General features: G+C 39.6%; 3 protein-coding genes across 4 annotated transcripts; 2 read left to right on the plus strand and 1 right to left on the minus strand.

Moving 5' to 3' along the window:
• The first annotated feature begins 221 nt into the window (after nucleotides 1-221).
• Nucleotides 222-3806, plus strand: LOC101309282 (cyclic nucleotide-gated ion channel 2-like). The gene is made up of 8 exons (XM_004306058.1): nucleotides 222-247; nucleotides 467-1106; nucleotides 1676-1891; nucleotides 1982-2298; nucleotides 2402-2513; nucleotides 2593-2829; nucleotides 2919-3005; nucleotides 3094-3806. Exons 1-8 carry the CDS (start codon nucleotides 222-224, stop codon nucleotides 3586-3588), a joined length of 2130 nt encoding a protein of 709 aa, XP_004306106.1. The 3' UTR covers nucleotides 3589-3806.
• A 2411-nt stretch (nucleotides 3807-6217) lies between these two features.
• Nucleotides 6218-8400, plus strand: LOC101309574. The gene is made up of 7 exons (XM_004306059.1): nucleotides 6218-6514; nucleotides 6599-6775; nucleotides 7130-7243; nucleotides 7435-7623; nucleotides 7743-7979; nucleotides 8061-8162; nucleotides 8260-8400. The coding sequence occupies exons 1-7, from the start codon at nucleotides 6218-6220 to the stop codon at nucleotides 8398-8400; spliced, it is 1257 nt and encodes a 418-aa protein (XP_004306107.1).
• A 909-nt stretch (nucleotides 8401-9309) lies between these two features.
• On the minus strand, nucleotides 9310-10390 carry LOC101303250. 2 transcript variants are annotated; one of them, XM_004304213.1, is made up of 2 exons: nucleotides 10265-10390; nucleotides 9310-10032 (listed from the first exon to the last, which is right to left on the minus strand). In XM_004304213.1, exon 2 carries the CDS (start codon nucleotides 10021-10023, stop codon nucleotides 9310-9312), a length of 714 nt encoding a protein of 237 aa, XP_004304261.1. In that variant the 5' UTR covers nucleotides 10024-10032; nucleotides 10265-10390. The 2 variants fall into 2 exon arrangements, with proteins under 2 accessions (XP_004304261.1, XP_004304260.1); XM_004304212.1 differs by lacking the exon at nucleotides 10265-10390 and having other exon boundaries at nucleotides 9310-10121.
• Between the last annotated feature and the right edge of the window lie 5390 nt (nucleotides 10391-15780).

Below are 15780 nucleotides of genomic sequence, written 5' to 3' on the forward strand. Positions count from 1 at the left end.
CCACGTTCACTTGCTTCCTTATTTGTTCAATAAAACTCTTCCTCTCTTCATGTGCTACCTGACACACTCACCAATTACCCTAATGACAAATTGAACCCCCCTCCCCCAAACCCCAACTATAATTATCGTCTTCCTCCCTCTCCCTCCTTCCATTTCTTCCTCAGCCTCCTTCCTTCTTCTTATACTAAGCTCCTCTATATGGTTAACCTCTCACCTTCACCATGTCCTCCAACTTCTCCCTCCCAAGGTTCCTCTTCTCTTTTAATTACTGTATCTCTCTTGATACGATTCAAGCACAGACTCTCCTCGGGGCTGGTCTATTCGCGACTTGATGAACAGACCAGCACCGAGCAGCTGAGCTGAGCTAATATCGTCCTATCCTCTGTTAGTTAAATGTTGAAACTACCGATATTTCTTACGTGCATGACTTTTTGTTCTAATAACTGTGTTACATGTGTGTATACAGGTGGACGGTATTCCACCGGCAACAGAGCTCCGGCCCTAGCGACAGCGACAACAGCAACAACGTTGTGGAAGACAACCCGATCTCAATCTCCACCTCGGTGGTCGAGTGCTACGCTTGCACTCAGGTCGGAGTTCCGGTCTTCCACTCGACCAGCTGCGACGGCGCCCACCAGCCTCAATGGGAGGCCTCGGCGGGGTCTTCCTTAGTCCCTATCCAATCCCGCAGCGACCTCAAGAAGGGCCTCCGCCGCAACCGCCTCCCCGTGGGGCCCTTCGGCGAGGTCCTCGACCCGCGCACCAAGCGCGTGCAGAGATGGAACCGCGCCTTCCTCCTCGCGCGTGGGATGGCCCTCGCCATCGACCCCCTCTTCTTCTACGCCCTCTCCATCGGCCGCGGTGGGACCCCCTGCCTCTACATGGACGGCGGCCTCGCGGCGATCGTCACGGTGCTCCGCACGTGCGTCGACGCCGTGCATCTCTGCCACCTGTGGCTGCAGTTCCGGCTGGCTTATGTCTCTAGGGAGTCGCTGGTGGTCGGCTGCGGGAAGCTCGTGTGGGACGCACGAGCGATCGCGTCGCATTATGTTCGGTCCTTGAAGGGCTTCTGGTTCGACGCCTTCGTTATTCTTCCGGTTCCTCAGGTGAGTCTGCAGAGAATACTACAATCGAGTCCATCAGTCAGAGTACGGCTGCGTTTTGATTTATCTGAGAATTTGAATTTACCGCTCACTCATTTTCCCTCCCTGTAATTGTACTATTTTAACATGAATAGTTTACTACTTTGCCCAAGAAATGATATATATATATATATATATATATCTGAACGAATGTTCTTTTGTTTTAGACACGAAAGAGAAACAGAACAAAAATTTTTGCAGAGAAACTAGAGGGAGTATTTATAGTAACAGTTTTCACGTGAGGAATAGAAAGTGAAGTAAAAGATATATAGCTGTTAATTACTTTGGGACCAGATGGAGTAGTGGTTTTTGTCTTTGGGTAAAATTTGATTCTTGATATGATTGTAGGAATATTTCAACAGTGAAAAGTGGTGCCTCTGGTTCAATGACTTGGAATTTGGAAACACTTATGTTTATGCGTCTAATTACATTTTACAGACTGATTATCGAGTCGTTTCGCGCTTGTTAGCTATTGACTTAATTTTGTGTAGGTGTTTGCTGAAAAATTGAACTCTGTTTCTCTGTTGTTGCAGGCTGTGTTCTGGCTTGTTCTTCCAAAATTGATAAGGGAAGAAAAGATTAAAGTGATAATGACAATTCTTCTAGTAATATTCTTATTCCAATTCCTCCCAAAAGTCTACCATAGCATCTGCTTGATGAGAAGAATGGCAAAGGTTACAGGATACATTTTCGGCACCATTTGGTGGGGTTTTGGCCTCAACCTCATCGCCTACTTCATTGCCTCACATGTAACTACTACTCTACCTCATAGCAGTACTACCTATACAATATTTTTTTGTCATGCGTTATGTGACTAGAATGGTGATCATCTTTTACAGGTTGCTGGGGGATGCTGGTATGTGCTTGCGATACAGCGAGTGGCGTCCTGCCTAAAGCAGCAGTGTGAATTGGGTGGGAATTGCAATCTCTCTTTGTCATGCTCACAGGAAGTTTGTTACCAGTCTCTGATACCGGATTCCATGGAAGCAGCTCCATGTGGTGGCAACGTGACAAATGGGTTGAGAAAGCCTTCCTGCTTGGATGTTAATGGAACATTCAACTACGGCATCTATCAGTGGGCTCTTCCTGTCATATCTAGCAACTCGCTGGCTATTAAGATCCTGTATCCCATCTTTTGGGGCTTAATGACTCTCAGGTATCTTGTATAACAATTAACAAGCGATATTGTTGCGTTACTGCATGACTTTGCTTCGATTTACACAGTTAATCTAACTGAGACCCTTATGGAACAAATACAGCACCTTTGGCAATGATCTTGAACCAACAAGTCACTGGCTAGAAGTGATTTTCAGTATATGCATTGTGCTCAGTGGGTTATTGCTCTTCACTTTGCTCATTGGGAACATTCAAGTGAGTATTTGTTTGGATGCGAAGTATTTTCTACGCTAACTCTTACTATGAGGAGTCTAATCATTGCTTGTGAATTTAGGTGTTTCTGCACGCGGTAATGGCAAAGAAGAGGAAAATGCAGCTGAGGTGTAGAGACATGGAATGGTGGATGAGAAGAAGGCAGTTGCCATCTGGTTTGCGACGAAGAGTTAGACATTATGAACGCCATAGATGGGTGACAATGGGGGGAGAAGATGAGATGGATTTGATCAAAGACTTGCCTGAAGGTCTTCGAAGAGAAATTAAACGCCACTTATGCATAGACCTCATAAAGAAGGTAATACCAAAGAGCATATGAGATATATATTCATAATTGGCATATATGGATCATTCACATTTCACAACATGTACTATTGAATTTTGTAGGTACCTCTGTTCCACAACTTGGATGAACTTATTCTTGACAACATTTGCGACCGTGTTAGGCCTCTAGTCTTCTCTAAAGACGAGAAGGTACCAAAATTCATCTGCACAAGAGTTAATACCGTTTTGATTACATTACAGAAACAAATTCAATGACAGTGTGATATAAATTGAACAGATAATTAGAGAAGGAGATCCTGTGCCAAAGATGCTATTCATTGTGCGTGGACGCATAAAGCGAAGCCAAGGCCTAAGCAAAGGCATGGTGGGAACCAATGTGCTTGAACCGGGTGGGTTTCTAGGCGATGAGCTGCTCTCATGGTGCCTACGACGGCCCTTCATAGACCGCCTTCCAGCCTCATCTGCTACATTTGCTTGCCTTGAATCAACAGAAGCATTTGGCCTCAATGCAAGTGACCTCAGATACATTACAGACCACTTCCGGTACAAATTTGCAAACGAGAGGCTCAAGAGGACTGCAAGATACTACTCTTCCAATTGGAGAACATGGGCTGCTGTAAATATACAATTCGCTTGGCGCCGCTACAGGCTGAGGACTAGAGGTCCTGTGATTCCTGTAGTGACCACCGAACAAAATGGAGGCGCTGATCGTAGGCTCTTGCAGTATGCTGCATTGTTCATGTCACTTAAGCCGCATGATCATCTTGAGTAAATGTATAAAAGCTCAAGTACTATTGTACTGATGCTTCTTGTTTCGCATTTTAGACATTCCCACTCCATTGTTACTCAATAAAGTCTTGCTCTTTTAGGAGTGTGAAATTTTTTGTGCCGCGTTTTCAGATCACGTTGTAGAAGGTTTGAAAATTTGGTGTAGAATTCATTTGTTTCCTGCAGCTTTTTAATGATTACACTCTAGTTTCCCTTTAAGCATTTTATCAAAGACCATATTTTCGATTACAAGGAACAAGATCGATGAAACTTCTTACATACACGATGTGCAAGTATACTCAATCAGTAAACAAACATGTACACACTTCAAATAATAATTCCAAAAGGGTCGTCAAATGTTGAAATATGTTGTCTGTTGGAGAGTAGGGATCTCACATGAGAAAAGTGACAAAGAAAATATAACTCATAAGTGGATGAGTCATTCTTAATTGTACCGAGACATTTTACTCATAAGTGGATGAGTCATTCCTAATTGTATCGAGACATTTTGTAATTAAAACCTGATACGGGCAATTTGGAACCTATACGTGAAAGAGAATTCATTGCAAATGACTGAAGAAGTAGATGAGTAGCGAGGAGCTATTAATTCTGATCTTTGAGATTCCACACCTTGAAGTTATGGCACCTTTATTTATTATCTTTATTTTCAAGTCTTAATTAGTAGTCTTTTCGTTTTCCCTTCCTTATCATATAAAAGGAAGTCCTTCCTTCATTTGTAATCAGATTTCAGTCAAGTTTTTATCAGAAATATAATCTAAGTTGGAGAAGAAGTTCTTCCCAATTTTCTATCAAACTTTTATCTCTAGGTGGATTCCTAAGAGTGGCGAGTTTTGCTCTTATCTCCTTGGTGGATTCTAAGGAGTGGCGAGCGTCTACTATCAGTTTGATTTATCTACATTTTCCCCACAGTAAATCCCGATATCAAAACCCAACGCCTTAAAAGTGGTTAAGTTGGGACAATATTGGTATAAAGATTATTCATGGGCCACGCTAGCTTATCGCTGTCTGACATGGTATTAGAACGGGTCCCTCTCCAGTTACGTCTTCCATGAGCCCGGGTTGGTTCTTTCAAGGGTCATGACCTTGGTTTGGTTCTTTCGAGTTTGAGTTTCTTTTTCAAGTTTGAGGTTTTTTCCATTGTCATGTGGAGTTTGAGGTTTTTTCGGTTGTCATAGGGCCTGAGTTCAGTTTGTTAATCAATCTCACATGTAGACCTAAAAGTTAGGTTGCACGTGAGGGGAAGTGTTGGAGATGAGATATCCCACATGAGAAAAGTGATAAAGAAAATATAACTCATAAGTAGATGGGTCATTCTTAATTGTACCGAGGTCTTTTGTGATTAAAACTCAACACCTTAAAGGTGGTTAAATATTAAAACTCAACACCTTAAAAGTGGTTAAGTTGAGACAATATCGGTACAAGAATTATCCACGGGCCACGTTTGTCGCTGCTGTCTGACAATGTCCATGATGATGTTCAACTACGTAGGCATCCACAATTCGATATCTGAGGTTTTGGGAGTAAAACCGAAGCTAGCGACACTACTATTAAATGGTTCTTGTAAATATACCAGCGTCTTTTCCCAGCTCAGTTCAGACTTCACAAGGTTCGTTTTGTTTCTACGATGTTGTGTCATTTAGCCTCGTAACATGTAAGAAATTTACATCGTTTTTTCGTTTTCTTGCTGTTGGAGGCAAATACAGATACAGACAGCAGTAGCATATGTGGAATAAACAATAAAACGACATAGTAACTTCGGCTATCAGATGATTCAGACCTGCATGAGAATACAGTTAAACTCCAGTGTCATATAGTCGTTGTCACTACTCGATTGTTTCAATTTTAGCAAATATTTTTAATCTTTCTTTTCTCGTGGATAGATTGCATTAATCCCAGAAGAAAGAAGAAAAACAAACCAACCAGCACAATGTCATCAATCAAAGCGTAATCGATTGAGAAAGGCATGCAGGGTTTGTATGCAATATACTCCAAGATCTTGTTCAATATACCACTTTGTGAATATTTCACGTTCTATCACCAGAATAATTCCTCCATTATGGAAAATTCTTCAAGTTAATTTCAGTTCCGCCAATCCCAACGGTCGTAAATAAGCGTTCCGGAACCATAGAATAATTACTCAATTCTTTGATTATTATTATTTTTCTCTTGGCACAACAATTTTCATCCAAATATGGGTGCTTAGAAACCCAAAATTAGCGCTGGTTTTTCAATCGCAATGAGGTTTTCACTACCCCTCTCTCCTTTCCCAACTAACGGTAATGGAGGTCATCATCACCTTCTACACCTCCTGGCCACCCTGACCCCAAACATTGTTTCTTTCTCCCAGCTAATTCTAGGGTTCCCCATTTTGAATTGGGGTTTCATTCTGTTTTGCCCTAGAATTTGCTTCCAAAATCCAATCCCTTTCACCAATCATCAAAATCTCAATTGATGTTCAGCTCTGCAGGTAACACATTACACACGTCATCCTTATAGAATCCCTCTATTCATATTAAGTGGCATGCAGCTCGGATTATTTTTGTTGTTAATTGAATGATAGGAGTTTCTTCATGATATTTGATCAGGCAGCATTATACCATCCGCAAGTAAAAATGGGAACGAAGTTAACAAAGGAACAAGCCGTGCCGTTACCGGTGCCAGGAAAGCTTGAAAGCCTAACTTTACAACACCATCTGATCAATTGCGTAAGTAACAGCTTTTACATCCGAAACTTGGTGTCCAAGCAACGGAGGCGAATGCTTGTTGCTGGCTATGATCTTGACATGTCTTACATTTCGGACCGCATTTTGGCAATGTCGTTCCCCTCGGAGCGAATACGTGCAATGTTTCGAAATCCTCTTTGGCAGGTCAAGTCTGTGCTTGATATGAGGCATCCAGAACATTACAAGGTATTGGTCCTTCGTAATTACACTAATGACCTCTTGATGATTTTTCTTGTAGTCTGATGTTGATGAATGAGGGGTGTTCTCCAGATCTATAACCTCTGCATTGAAGAGCAATATGATCCATCTCATTTCTATGGCCGTGTGGAGAGGTTTCCTTTTGATGATAACCATGTTCCACCTCTTGCAATGGTCAAGCTTTTCTGCGAAAGTGTGCAATCATGGCTCAACAGTGACCCAGAAAATATTGCTGTTATACACTGCATGGTAAGCATATTGTAAAATATTTTAGGGTTCCCTAAATTTCCCTGAAATGAGTGAAATCTTTTACAACGTCAAGTTTCCAGAATTTGGCTAGTAATGTGTGTGACAATCAATCACCAAGTACGTGAATCTCTTTCAAAAAATGTCCAAAATGAGCTTCCCCTAGCTGCCACGACATAAGGTGGGATGCAGGTAGTACACCAAAATATGGTTCACCCAACATTACTCCTCGTTTTACACTTTTAAGTACCGAACAACTGCTCGAGTTTGGTAATCGATTACTTATTATTCTGTCAGATAAACTGTTAACAATTAGTAATAATGCATTTACATTGTTCGTGTTCTTCTTGGCTGCAGGCAGGAAAAGGTCGAACAGGCTTAATGGTATGTGCGTATCTAGTCTACTGTGGGATGTCAGCAGAGGAAGGCCTTCAACTCTATGCTCATAGACGGACCACCAATAATGAAGGAGTAAGTAACATTAGGTATAATACAAATTAAATTCACATTCTCGTTCTGCTGAGAAACAATTCATATTCACTTAATATTTAGTGATAAAGTTAGAGCCTCTACGTTTACATATACAATCAGTTGTTTAGGTTCAGTATTGCTTTATTTCTGATATAACAAGCCCATTGCCATGCCTATATGTACTTGAACAGGTCTCGATACCAAGCCAACGTCGTTACGTAGGGTACTGGGAAAGTTGTCTCTCTTTCCCTTCAGAAGCCGATGAAGGACCTCCTGAAGTCAAGTTACCTCAGCCGTGTAGCAGAGAACTGCGAAGAATCCGATTTTATGACACACTTAACATTGATAAGATCTTCTTTGTGGTTTCTGAGTTGCGAGAGGTCTACTATCTTCTATGTACTGATCAGCTAATTAACATAGGAATCTAATTGTGGCCATGTCAAAAATTATTCTTATACTTCTCTCTAATTAAGACAAAATTTCAAACCATGTTAAACAGATTCCGGGCCAGAGATATCGTCCATCTTCAGAAGTTTCTAGGAGTTCTTGCAAAAAAATCAAGAAAGGGTATCAGAGAACAAGCAGTCCTCGCTATTATCTCTCTTTCACCGAAGGTGATGGAGAAGACAAGAAACCAGATCCAGATGAACCTCGTGTTGTTGTTCAAATGGATACAGAAAGTTCCATACTATACCAGAAGGCATGTCTTGAATATTACTTTGATAATCCTGTGCAGGTAAGTCGATAATGGTTATCGAGTAGATTTGTCTCAATGATGACACTGTTTCTAAGTCTGTTTATCACATTGCTTCCATAGGTAACCGGAGATGTGCGTGTCATATTCTATCAAAAAATGAATGGAGGGCGTCTCTTCTACGCTTGCTTCAACACTGCTTTCATTAAGAACAGTTTGCTACAGGTATTGCTTCTTTCCTAAACACACCAGGAAACATGAAGATTCATAAAATGTGCATAGAAAAGTTACAGATTCTCGATTTATGGTTTCTTAATTACAGCTCACAGTTCGGGATTTGGATAAAATTGGGAAGAAAGGAAGATCAATATGTGGCCCTAAATTCTGCTTGGAGTTGCTATTTGGTCCTGCAAATGCGAAACACTCACCCTCAACTCCACGTCACAGTCGTGATGTGCTGTGAAGTTTTAATTAGCATGGATGTGTTCAAGGAGATTAGTCTACTGGTGGTTTTTCGACTCTTGTTAAAAATTTCACCTCTGTATTTTTCTCAAGAACTGATCCACTTCACTTGATAAAAGGCTAAAAGCCCTGCAGTGTTACTGCTTAACCATATACATATAATGCAAACCAACTCACTGTTCCTGCTTTCCTGCCGTTTTGTTTTTCGTTGGCAGAAAGTTGTAGGAATAACAAGTTTTGTATCAGAGTAATTGGAGATTAATTTTGGAGATGTAGTTCATTTTTGGTATCATTTTCTGTTCCAAGTGGTGAAATCTGCATTTACAATAACTATTAGTCCTCCAATGTTCCCACTACATATCTAGAGCTGCACAGTCAATAAGATCAAAACCTCAATCCAACTTCTTCAATTACTTTTATTAAGCCTAAAAAAGTGTGAAGAAAAACATTCAATTTCATCGAGTTATGTTATTATCGGCAGATGTATAACATCAACAAGGTCTGTAACTACTAACTAACCATGAGTTCAAGTTCTTCTAAAACGGGTGGCAGTTATAAGATTCAGAATGCAAATGAGGTCAAGTTCTTCTGAAAGAAGGCAAGCATTGTTAAAAAGTTTGAATTGCCAAAGGAGACATTCAAGTTAGTTGCTTGACTCTCCTCCAAAAAAAAAAAAAGTCAGTTGCTTGAGGTTTCTAAATGTTGGTACTCTATTGAGTATTTCATATTGCACACAGAACATTAACACATAGTCCCAAAGTTTAAAGAAAATAGAGCTAATACTGTAGTTAGAATCACAATCATCTGTAATTTTAATTTCTTTTGCATAAGATGTCGTTATACATTGGAACTGAGCAAAGAAATGTGTATCAGTCTTCGTCTTCCTACCTAAGACACACACTCTCAACTCTCAAGTTACACGAATTAAAAGTGCCACCATGATGAATATACCTGTCATTAGAAACATCAAAAGCCATGTGACACATGAAGTCTTGGAGGTCTTTGAGTATATATCAGATGCGCGTGCAGTGACATGACCAGTGCTTGCCAAGCTCTTTTCAACAGCCTCCTCAGTAGAGTCAAGTAGTTTTTCAGCGTTCTTCAAGGAGTGGCTCATCACAAGACTAGTCTCTTTGAGTTGCCTTGCCAACACAACCATTTCATCAGTCAAATCCTCTTCAAGTCTTCTATGCTTCTCAATATGCGCTTGCGCTGCAGCGTCAAGTTTGACAGGCAACAAAGAATCTGCACTGAGCGTCTCACGAGTTCCATCTTGTACATTCGAGCTGGGGACAAATCTCCTTCTAAGACCGGGAGGGCTCCGACTATCTCCTGTCTCAGAAGACTCTGCTTTAACCGAAATTCTTCCGAGTGACTCCTGCGGTTCTCGCAAATCAGGCAATGCAGAAGTTAATTTCGAAGCAACGGCTTCGATCTTCTCAGAGTAGTCACTCAAAACAGCCTTGGAAACTCTCGGTAATCCTTCCGGCGTTCTCTCTTCAGCTAGCTGTTCTACCTGTTCTCGTAAAGTAGCAACATAATGTGAAAGCTTTGCCTGGTTTTGTTGCTGAGGAGCAGCTGCAAGCAGCCTCCTCAAGTTCACTTCTGTTTTACTGATTTTCATACCAACACCCTGTAAAAGTATGAAACAGCAACTCATTATAGTTATTACAACCCAAATGGAATCCAAACTATGTCTTCAGTCTACTAAAACAGATTGGGATGATTCTTAATTTTGGGTGAAGTAAATAATGCGTGTAGTTTAATTTTGGGTATGTAAATTTAATATTCCAGTAATGGAAAAAAAGAAAAAAGATCCAATCTTGTATATGCAGGAATTGAATTGAAACATAAACAAACGATACCTGGGTACGAGAAAAGCCGATTGGGTTTTAGAGGGGAGGAGCAATGAGGTACCTTCCGCCGTCCGATCAAACGTTCCAACGAGGCATCGGTCGTTCCAAATTGAATCTTTTTGCATCGATCTCTGCAAACCCCCTCTTGTTCTAGAGAGGTATCCTTTTTGGGGCTGGAGTTGGTCATATGGGTTACTAGGCCTGGACCTCTTGGCTTGTTTGGGCCTTCAGACCCATAATTAGCAAGTAGCTTGGTCAATGTTATCATGTTCCTTTTTTTTTCTTTTTGGTCTGAAGTTATCATGTTGTTCCTGGATCAATTTCTAAAAAAAGGTATTATTGGAAAGTCGTTGGGCGTACTTAGAGATTATATAATTTTGTTAGGTGTAAATAGTTTGCTGGGTCTACTTAGAAATTTATTGGGTATATTTAGAAGCACCCTGAAGTTATCATGTTGTTCCCTAGATCAATATTCCTTCATTCATTTGGTGCTTAATATACAAGTTCTGCATTTACAATCCATGGAACTTATCTATTACATGTGGTAAGGTAAGCCAACTGCAATTGAAGCTAATGAGGCAAAAAAGTTGAAAAACTAATCTAAATTGTTAACTGTGACGGCATTTCAAGATGCACCAATGAACAATATTTGGTTTTTAGTTTTGATTTATTAGTACTTTAAAGTTCACTGTCCTTGAATTTTTTTTTTTTTAAGTAAAAACGAATAATTAATTAATCAAGAGACAAACTCAATTACAAAGCTTGCAAATGCAAGACTGGAAAAATAATAACAAAAAGAGCATGTGTCTCTAAGTTGTTCAAACTAGAAAGAGCGAAAGGAGACCTATAAACCGCTAATATATGAGTCGAAGACCCTACAACCGAATACAGTAAAGTAACAGCACTAACAAATCTACAACACTCTCCACCCATGCTTGCTAACATTATTGTCGCCATCGCCGCCAACAGCTGTGAAGTAATGAAGAGTACTAAACCGGATCGTTGAAGCCCGGAATCCTAATGCCAATCGAATCCCAGTACACGAATCATATGGAAGCCCACTCTCAAATAATAACAAAAAGAGCATGTGTCTCTAAGTTGTTCTAACTAGAAAGAGTGAAAGGAGACCTATAGCCCGCTAATATATGAGTCGAAGACCCTATAACCGAATACAATAAAAGTAACAACACTAACAAATCTACAACACTCTCCACCCATGCTTGCTAACATTATTGTTGCCATCGCCGCCAGCAGCTATGAAGTAATGAAGAGTACTAAACCGGATCGTTGAAGCCCGGAATCCTGATGTCAATCGAATCCCAGTACACAAATCATATGGAAGCCCACTCTCAAAACAGTACCGTACAATCCACCATTGAAACCCAAACCATTAAAGAGAAGTGACTGACAAAGGAGAACCAAGAACCAAAACCAAAACCAAAACCATAACCAAGAGCCAGCACCAAAGAAAATAGGGGGTGATAAACCCACATGTGAGCACCCATAATCGAATAGGTAAGTGCCCAAATGCACTTTAAGCTTCTAGGCACACAAACTCTCACGTAAGTTCACTATGGTAATTAACAGGTTGTTTTGGTATCAGATATCAAATAACTTGGAAAAATATGGATTGTGTTGACATCGGTGTGAGGAACCAATTCCTCCCGATTTGGATATAGCCACTGTCCTCGATCGAGAATGAGAGAATTACAAGAATTCCATTGGTTGAAAGTTAAATCCATTTGATTCATTAGACGATCAGCTAAAACCACAACTATAGCTGTGTCGTCGCCAAACGTGGGTTTGGTTTTGTTATAAGGGCAACTCCAACCATGGTCTTGGATTTAGAGTCCTATATCCATTATAGGACCTCTTTGTTGCACTATTCATTTAGGACTCATTTTCTCATCTCCAACAATGAGTCCTATATGAGGTCCTATATTCATTTTTGTTGATTAAAATAAGTTATAGGTAGTATATTTATGAATATTATATTAAATAATATGTTAATAACCTTATTAAGTTAATAAAAGTTCAAAATTTTTATTTTTATCACAAAATTTTAAATTATTCTTATAATTAAATATAATTTTGATAATTAAAAAAATAATTAATACATACTAATTTTTTGTCGTTTTATGTCGGCATATATGACAAAGAATCAAACTATTGACAGATATTATCTTGTGTTGTGTCGGTGTATACGACAAACAACTGAGTTTGGATGTGATTATCGTCTCCACGTGTCAAACACTAATTGACTATCTAGATTACGGGTTATATTTGTTTGACACGTGTCATGGCCTTTGTTTGTGTGGTGTGTTTTTGCTTTTATATTCTTGTGTTGTGTGGTGTGGTGTGTATTTGCTTTTGCTATTCAATAAAAATTAAAGGTTTTTATGCGAGTGATTGCTTTTTATGAATGGTTATTATGCGCCATAAAAAATTATAACTTTTTATTCATTACTTAAAAAAAACATTACAACTAGAAACAAACAACAACATTTATTTAGGTAAATTAAATGGATACTTCCTAATTGATGATTCTAGTTGATCCATTGTGTTTCATGAACAGGAACATAATTGGCCAAGTTACGGTTGTCTTCTTCGGTTGGTGTTTGATACTCGGTGGGGGCTTCATCTTGAGGGTTCACCGGAGACCTTGAGGTTGCTTCCTCCCTATTAATTATCTCTTGTTGTCTTCTTTCTCAATAACCCCTCGTTCTTGGAGTATCAAACGTTGATAGATCAACCATCATAATACGATCATCCGAAGCGCGTTGCTCAAGTTGTTTAACTTGCTCAAATTGTTGTTGCATTTGTAGATATTCACGCTCACTTTGTTCTTGAGCCTTTTGCATTTGAATGCGTAAGCCATCCGTATCTTGTTGCTTGCCTTTCTTCTTTGCTAGCTTTTGAGCTTTTTGTCCTTGAGGTCGTACTTGTCTTGTTGTAGTTGGCTCCGCTTCATTGGCATGTGCTTCATCTTCTTCCAAGTTGATAGGAGTCGGAATACGCGAGTTCATGGCTTCGGTGGAAGGCATTTCCCCAAACTTGATAGTATTTTTCAAGTATCGCCAACAATGATCATAGATAAAATCCGTGCCAATTTTGTCGTAGAAAATTGACCTAGCTCTCATGAGCTACATTATTTTGTCATAAAAGATGAAGTAATATTTATTAGTACTCATGAGCTACGCACAAATTAAGTAATTTATATATTACTTACAATAAAATATAGTGTCTTACCAAATGCTCATATGCTCATTGTTACACATTTAGCAACCTAGCTACACCATAATTTTTTATAAATTAAATGACAAAGAATAAATAAAACATTTTGTTAACATATGAATAATATACTTACATCGTCTTCTTTATTTTCGCCACTTCGGTAGTCCACTTCGGCTTGGGTAAGAGATTCACGCCACTTTGTACATAGCGGACTAAATACCTTCCAACGAGCCTTACAACTATCCGATGATCTCTCTACGCAAGTCGCCGGTTTTTGTGCATTGTACTCGGCCGATATACGCTCTCACATTGTATCCGCCGATTGATTTGTTCCCGTGGCACCGTCGGTGATGATGGTGATCCAAGCTTGGCCAAGAATAACTTCTTCATTGTGTCTCCATGAATCCTTTCTCTTACCCATTTTTTCTCTTGAAAAAAAAAAAAAATTGAAGAACAAGATGTAGTGAATAAATGAAAAGTTTGGAAGGAGAAAAGGATTTTGGTGTGAGGAATTTGTGAAGGAATGGGTTGGTATTTATAGAATTCTTCAAAAAAAAGTTGCCAACGGATCTATACATTTTTTTACATTATTTCTGATTTTTTTTTCTGAGGTAAAAACGAGTTTTAGAGGTAAAAATCTGGTGTGAATTTTTTCTGACTATTGGACCTCTCTACTGGACTAACCGTCCATTTCAAATTATGCTATCAATCCTGGCCGTCCATTTCATACCCGTTGAAGCGCTCAACGGTCAACTGGGAGACCGTCTCACGTGCATGGGGCCCAGGCTCTGTAGACAGCAGCGCGACTGGAGCTGGAGAGCGCGTTGCGCGCGTCTTCGTTTCGTGCGGAAGCGGGAGAGCACGTGTCGTGCCAACTTTATGCCGAGAGCGCCTCTTCTTCTTCTTCTCTGGCCCAGCCCAAACGCAAGTGGACCCGAGTCTTGGTCCTGGAATTGTCTCAGATTTGAGACTGAGAATAGGACCAGGTCCTATTTTTCCAAAACCAAAACCCAGGTTTTTGGCCCGTTGGAGATGAAATGTATGGATATATGACTGAAACTGGGTTTTAGAACCCTTGTTGGAGTTGCCCTAAGACCTAGTCCCGTCCGCTCCCCTCTAATCCGAGGTACCAAACATGCTGACAATGTACTTTGTAATCCTCTGTATAAAGAGGCTCATATCAATGAATATATAAAGAAACAGTTCTCCGATCTACTTTCTATCTTCCCTATTTTAGTGTTTCTACTATAACAAGTTAATTATCAACACACTCTTGAGCTGATAACACCACTACATATAAAAAATCCCTTGCCCTATTTTTCTTCTTAGCAAGCTTTCACACCCTCCCTATGGCCACCGCCTTCGTCGACGACTCCTGCATCTCCAGCCGCCTCCGACAAACCTCGGTCACCTCCGGCAATTTCCAACCACCTCCTTGGCTATCAATCATAAGTATAGGTAAGATCATATAAACGGACTAAGCAACTCCTCTATTGCCCATGTTGTTAGGGTAAACCTCATCCTATCAATTATATATAGAGTAATGCGTGGCGGAGATGGACTAACCTTATCGGTCAGCTTGAGAACTTTTTTCTTGCTTCTGAAAGGCCTACGTATTACTCTCCTCTTCAAAGACACAAAGGTCGATTCCATATCACTCGCTCGTTGTCGAGTTGCCCTTATTCAAGTGATGGTGTGAAATATGGTGATTGTTGCCCTCTATTTTTAAATATATTACATTCTATTTTTTTTTAATAAGGCTTTGAAACACATGCCTAGCTACGTAGGGATGGCAATGGGTAGGGTAGGGTACGGGGATCAAAATACCGTACCCATACCTTTTTACATTTTTCATCCCCGTACCCGTCCCCGTACCCGTAATTAGATAATGGAGATTCCCCGTACCCGTACCCTTTGGGGATTACGTTTCCATACCCGTACCCGTACCCGTTAACAATTATGTATTAAATTAAATTTTTTTTTTTAAATACGAAATACAATTATATAAAAGTATGAAATTAAAATCAAATACCAAAATAAATAAGTTTCATACTTCAATCCAATAAAAATAAATACAAGTCTTGGTTAAAACATAACAATACCGGTAAATTTCATTAAGAGAATAAAAATATATAATAAAAAGGAAGGTCCATTAAATGTTTATTAAGAGAATTACAAATTTTTTTACATAAATATTTATTTATAAATTATATATAAATATATATAATAATAAATTATATAATTATATATAATAATATTTTCATCCTTAATGGGTGGGGATGGGGACGAAT

Source organism: Fragaria vesca, linkage group LG6, assembly GCF_000184155.1.
Source record: "Fragaria vesca subsp. vesca linkage group LG6, FraVesHawaii_1.0, whole genome shotgun sequence".
Classification (NCBI taxonomy): Eukaryota; Viridiplantae; Streptophyta; class Magnoliopsida; order Rosales; family Rosaceae; genus Fragaria; species Fragaria vesca.